At 49.8% G+C, this 6,409-nt stretch overlaps 1 protein-coding gene across 1 annotated transcript in view; it reads left to right on the top strand.

Annotated features, from left to right (window-relative positions):
• Positions 1-6,057, top strand: part of LOC111143122 (cytochrome P450 4A11-like) — a 12,473-nt gene extending 6,416 nt beyond the window's left edge. Inside the window, exons 5-12 of the mRNA XM_022496613.1 lie at positions 534-658; positions 1,122-1,180; positions 1,628-1,734; positions 1,826-2,016; positions 2,112-2,245; positions 3,133-3,197; positions 3,349-3,425; positions 5,889-6,057. Coding sequence (XP_022352321.1) covers positions 534-658; positions 1,122-1,180; positions 1,628-1,734; positions 1,826-2,016; positions 2,112-2,245; positions 3,133-3,197; positions 3,349-3,425; positions 5,889-6,057 — 927 coding nt within the window. The remainder of the gene's footprint in view (positions 1-533; positions 659-1,121; positions 1,181-1,627; positions 1,735-1,825; positions 2,017-2,111; positions 2,246-3,132; positions 3,198-3,348; positions 3,426-5,888) is intronic.
• The last annotated feature ends 352 nt before the right edge of the window (positions 6,058-6,409 follow it).

Here is a 6,409-nt window from a genome sequence, read left to right on the forward strand (position 1 = left end):
TTCTTCCAGGTCTTTGACTTGGACAGGAAGAATAGCCAATGCCCCTAGACAACAGGACAAACTGCCCCTGGCTGGCATGAACAGTAGCAGCATCAGTGGCAAGGTGGACATCCCATGATGTCACTCAGGTGGGCTCTGGGCTAGGGCTGAAAGCTTCTGATGGATTTTAGCGATTCCGTACAGAGAAATGGAGACCAAGTCTCTACCCTCCAGGGCTGGGTCTTGTCATAACATCATCTCTGAGCCTGACCCTATTTCTCACTCACTGTGCTCAGCTGACATTTGTTGAGTGAGAGGAACTGAAGTCCCTGATATCCCTTCTTAGAAACCCCAGTCTTAGCCCCTTGATCTTTCCTTTGCCTTGACTCTTGCTCCCTAAATTGTCTATATAGTCCTAACCTGATGAAATGCAACTACTTTAGAAAGTGAGGGCATCTTATCAGAATATCTGGAGAGGCAGATAGAGCCTCTAGCCTTGTCAGCATGGGCGTTCTGGAGGAGTAGAGAAAGCTATATGTGTCCCTCTACCACAGGACAAATGGGAGGAGCTCCGCAGCCAGAACTCATCTCTGGAGATCTTTGGACACATCTCCTTGATGATTTTGGACACCCTTATGAAATGTGTCTTCAGCTACCAGGGCAACCAACAGGCAGACAGGTCAGTAAAATCCTTAGTTGCGGGGTCCTAGTTCTTACCAACTGGGATGGACTAGCTGAAAGGCAGTTAGGACAGCTTGGATATTTACCAGCCCAAAGAGTCTCTTTCTGCCAAGAGCCCCCAGCCACAGTCAGATTCAGCCCGCACCGAGCCTTCATTAGGCACAGACCCTGCTCTCTGTCACACGAAGAATCCTGAATGCCCATGTCCCTCATAAAGGGCTGAGGGTCTCAAAGATGTAAGAATGACATGACAAACACCTAGGGTCTCCTGTCCCATTGACTGAGGAATACTCCACCCACAGGCCTACCACACTTCAGGTCAGATGCTTCCAACCAACCAGTCCATTCTGCATCCTCCCTTTCAGGTACTCATAGTCCTACCTTCAAGCCATTTGGGACCTGAACAACCTGGTGTATTCCCGGATGAGCAATGTTTTCTACTGGGAAGACATCATCTACAGGCGGACCCAGGAAGGCTGCTGGAACCACCGGGCCTGCCAGCTTGCCCATCAACACACAGGTTGTATCTGCCCTCTGGGAAGCTCCCCTCCTTCACCAGGCACATCCCAAAGGGACTGGCCCTGACCCTTAGCTGAGTCCTGCCCCTGACCCTTAGCTGAGTCCTGCCCCTGGCTGTCCCTCCAGACTCTGGAAAACACCCACCCAAGTACTCCCCTGGTGCAGGTGTTAGGGTGCCAGGTGCTATGCAAGAAGCTACATGTGTTACCACATGGGTGAAGGCTGAATGAGAGCCCCTGCCAGCAGCATTCAAGCAGAACCTCTTGGGCTGTGCTGCTGAGGGGAGTGATGACCTGCAAGCACCTGGTGCTAGAGCTCGCACCCCAACAAACACACCCACTCCCACACTCCTCCTGATCCACCTGGCACCCTGACTGGGGCTACTGTGAGTGTCTGTGTCTGGGCACCCAGATCTCTCAGCTCTGCCTGGGAACACTGTTCTAGACAGACCGAGTGATCAAGCTGAGGAAGGCTCAGCTGCAGGAGGAGGGAAACCTGGAGAAGGTCAGGAGCAGGAGGCACTTGGACTTCCTGAATATCCTCCTCTTTGCCCAAGTGAGTGTGGCAGGGAAGGCCTGAGGCTTTGCCTACAAGTGTAGAGGAGGGGGTCAAACTCAGACCCTGCCCTCTCTCCGTGTCTTCCCAGATGGAGAACGGGAGCAGCCTTTCTGACAAAGATCTCCGTGCGGAAGTGGACACCTTCATGTTTGAGGGCCATGACACCACAGCCAGCGGCATCTCCTGGATCCTCTATGCTTTGGCCACACACCCAGAGCATCAGCAGAAATGCCGGGAGGAGATCCAGAGCCTCCTGGGGGATGGTGCCTCCATTACCTGGTGAGTGCTCATGAGATGGGAGGCCCTGCCCTCCCAAGTAGAGAATTCCCTGGCTTCCAGGGCCTTGCCCACCCTTCAGAATAGCTTTGTTTTAGGGACCACCTGGACCAGATGCCCTACACCACCATGTGCATCAAGGAGGCACTGCGACTCTATCCGCCAGTTCTATGTGTTGGCAGAGAACTCAGCAAGCCTGTCAGCTTCCCTGACAGACGCTCTTTACCCAAAGGTGTGAACTTCCCCACTCTCCCTCAATGAACACTTAGCAGGAATGCATGGGAAGTGAAATCCACATGTTCTGGACAGTTGGTGCATGTCTTTCAGAGTCATTTCTCCCTCAAGAAAATGAATACTTCCTTTGTTGTTCAGATGAGGTATATGGTATGATTCCCACAGAGTTTAATCCTAGAAATAAATACATGACAGCCCTTAAATGTGGCTTTGGGGTTTGCCCTAATATTCTCATTCTTTGACATATGAGTGCCTGAGAGACCATCAGACGGAGCAGGGGGATAGGAGGTCTTTCCTTATAGGGTCTAGGCCAATGCGAAAGATCAGAGAATTCACCTTCATGGCTCAGATGGTCCAGTCTCCAGGGAGCCCTCAGGATGATGGCAGAGAGCAGCTGATGACCAGATCTGAGATCCCTGCCATTGCCAGAGGCCACTGTTCATCTCCTCTCTGCTCTGAATCCCAGCCCTGCCACATCCTAGCTGGGTGGTCAGAGGCAAGTTGCTCAGCCTCTCTGAGAATTAGGTGCCTCATTGGAATGATGGAGGATGGGAACCATCACTGGAGGGTTATTGTGAGGAAGTAGGTGTTCATAGATATTTCCAAGAGGTCATGGATGGTAGTTGATAAATGTGAGTTGTCCCTTGAGTTGCTCCAAAAAGTAAGCCTCCAGTTCCTTTCTGCGTCTCAGCCTGGTCATGGTTAATCTTCTAATCTGTGCACACATGCACACCTGTTGTGCCATGTCTGCCCCATCTCTCCTGCAACGCTATCATTCCATTCACAGTGATGAGGAATGGGTCTCAATGTGGCTGCCAAGCTGTGTGTGGGTGCAGCTGGGCCCCACAAGCATGTATGTCTAGCCTTCTCTCTTCTGGTCCCCAGGTTTCTTGGTGACGCTCTCCTTTTATGCCCTTCACCACAACCCAAAGGTGTGGCCAAACCCAGAGGTATGATGACCTTGGGCAGAAGAGGTGGGATGACCTCTCCAGATCAAACCCTCTTCTTGGCCCACCTCTGTCAAGGGTGTATGCTGTCCCTTGGATGGTTGGAAGGAAGGTCTTGACCACACCTGTCCTGGCCCTGGTGCTCCCTCTGCAGGTGTTTGACCCTTCCCGGTTTGCACCAGGCTCCTCTCGACACAGCCATGCTTTCCTGCCCTTCTCAGGAGGATCAAGGTGAGGCACTTGTACCAGAATGGGAGGAGGCAGGGGCTATTTTGGGGGTACATACTTGATGTTTGTGACTTGCTACATTGATGTGGGTTTCTGTAGATATGCCATGGCATGTTGGAGTGCTGAGAAAGAGGTATGTGTCTCTACGCAAAGAAAGTTGGTAATCACTGAATGCCATGGAGACTTTGACCCATTGCTCTTACCCAATCTCCAGCCACAATTCAGTATCAGTGGTGTTCCATAGCTCAGGGTATTCTTGTGAGTTCTTCATTTTGTGAGTATGACTTTACAGAATTAGATTTTCTCACATGTAATTTTCAAGTGTTGTCAAAGTCAAAGACAGGATGGACTCAAAAGTTGTTGCACACAATCTCAAACCAGGCTTTTCTACTCAACTCCCCATTCTGCCTCCACACTGCACCATTGACTACATTCCATGTGTTTCCATACTCAGCTTCCTACATGCCTCAAATATTTCAGCCATACACAGGAAATGTTTCTACAGTCTCTTTGGGTTTCATAAAGAACTCGACTTATCTGTGTTGTCATTATTTTCACAAACCAAATGAATTATTGACTCTATGGTACTGGTCATGTACACTTGACAATTTTCCCAGTTGTTCAAACATTACATATGATCTGGGCTCTATATACCTTAATATTACACTTAGAGTCCAGTTATCCAAATGGTCAAATATATAAAAATGAGGACATTAAATTGCTTTTGGGAGCAAATCCAATTTGTTGTATATATACATAACACATGGCATTTGAGCATTACCTGGTGTGTAAAATGTAAAGCACACAAGGTGGCTGTTCATTGGGATGACTATATTCCAGCATGGCTGCTGTGAAATCCTCCAGTGCTTCTGAGAGTGTCCTATAAATAGTAACTGTAGGAAACTTTGTAAGCAGTTCCTAGAAAAATGTTATTTTCCAAATACAGGAATCTGTCAATCCTTCACATACAGAGTGAACCCAATTTCACACAACATCTTTAAGCAAATTGTGCTTCCAGATACTGGCTCCAGGATTTGTTTCTCCCTGGGATTGAGTCCTTCCTCCTAGACATTGGTGCAAGTCATGTGGCTGCCAGTAGAGAGAGGAGAGGGGTAGACAGCTCAGGTCCTAGCTCAGAATTAATGGTTACTCGTATTTTATTCCATTCAGGGTGGGTTTTTTTTTTTTTCAGTTCAATAGACAGCATTCAGTTTTAAGACTGCCTATTAACCCTGACTCTGTGTGCCAAGTCCTCTGTTAAGAGATGGCATACTGCCCTTGACTCCAGGATTTCACAGTCAAGAAATAAATGCCTCCACTCAAAAGTGACATCTTCCTTCCTTCCTTCCTTCCTTCCTTCCTTCCTTCCTTCCTTCCTTTCTTCTTTTTCTTTCCTTTCTTTCACTCACTCATTTCCTAACTGACCCCACTTAGGAAGCACCAAGTTCCTGGCACTGTCCGACTCTGTAAAGTGATGTGTCCTTGAGTTAAGTATTAGGGTGATGTCAAGGTCCCGAAATGAAGAGACACCGTGGGCAGAGGTGTGGGTGAGGCCAGGCTGGCATTGCCCTTAGCCATGAGAATGTAACAGGCAGAGGTGTATAGAGGGCATTCTCTGGGATCTCCTCAGCAGGAGCTGAGCTGGGAAGAGGAGGAGTTGAACAGGTGAAAAGTGAGTGAGCCAACAACCGAGAGAGGACTTTGATGTCAGCTGAGGCATGTGGACACGTTGTACCTGTGATGGAGGGCATGGGAGGCTCTGAGCCTGGCTGGGGCTTCAGGAGAGGAAGTGGAGGCAGCATACAGAAAAGTCTGGATGAGGATGTAGAGGGATGGCAAGCAGAGACATTTCTGCAGTAGAATTGGAAGGCTACAGCAGCTGGTTGACTGAGTGGCTGAGGGGGAGGCAGGAGTCTCAATCTAACCTGGGAGGCAGATGGTGCAGCACGTTGAGCATCACTAAGGCTCTGCCCCTGCAGAATATTCTCTGTGCCATACTGACTTCCTTACCCAACTCTGTCTTGTCCTTCCTCTGAGGATCTGGACCCCTGTGTGCCCCAGATGGTTAGGGCCTGAAGGATGGCCCAGCCCACCCACTATGGTGCCCTGTCCTGCTCTGCACTGTGAAACCAGAAATGGCATGTGCAGAGAATGAACAACTTAATAATTAACTGTTTTACTGATCACTTGACTTGGCCCTGAGGCTCAAGGTGCTGACCTTCTTGTAATGGGATATCAGGCCTACTGAGAGCACAGGTAAGAGTAGGAGCTAATCCTGGAAGAGTGTAGGCTTTGTCAAAGGTCAGGGGGAGAGAGTGAAAGAAGCAAGGCGGGGTAGGCGTAGAGATGTGTGTGTGTCCTGAGGGAAGGGGACTGGGCTGGGCCCATGCAGGAGGGCCCTGAAAGTGCTGTTCCTGGCAGGGGGTTTGATGCCACTTCTCATTTCCTTTTCCCTCCCTGACCCAGGAACTGCATCGGAATGCAGTTTGCCATGAATGAGATGAAGGTGGCGGTGGCCCTGACACTGCTCCGTTTTGAGCTGGCACCAGATCCTTTCAGGCTCCCTGTTCCCACTCCAAGAATTGTGTTAATGTCCAAGAATGGGATCCACCTTCATCTCACGAAGCTCCTCTAACCCTTGTGGGGACAAGGATGAGCCCCGATGGCCTCCTGCCTGCCATCATGTCTTCCTGTCAGTCTCTCCTGTCTTCTGTCCTCTGCCCACTTCCCGCTTTCACTCTGCCCACTGCCAGCCTCATGCTTTCCTCCCCTTGTACATCAGAAGTCTGCCCTTCTCCATCGCACCCTTTCCCAAGATTCCTACCTTTTTACCTGTTACCTTTCTTCTACCCAGCTGTAGCTCTGACTGTCCATGTAAGTCATGATCAGCTGCCTGTCCCCCAGGCTGTCTGCCCTCTCCCCATTGCTATCTCTTTCTGCCTGCTTGTGTGTTCCTTGCTGCTTAACTGCATTACACAGGCTTGGTT

The sequence above is a fragment of the Enhydra lutris genome, unplaced genomic scaffold (genome assembly GCF_002288905.1).
Source record: "Enhydra lutris kenyoni isolate GAN:26980312 unplaced genomic scaffold, ASM228890v2 scaffoldscaffold9, whole genome shotgun sequence".
Classification (NCBI taxonomy): domain Eukaryota; kingdom Metazoa; phylum Chordata; class Mammalia; order Carnivora; family Mustelidae; genus Enhydra; species Enhydra lutris.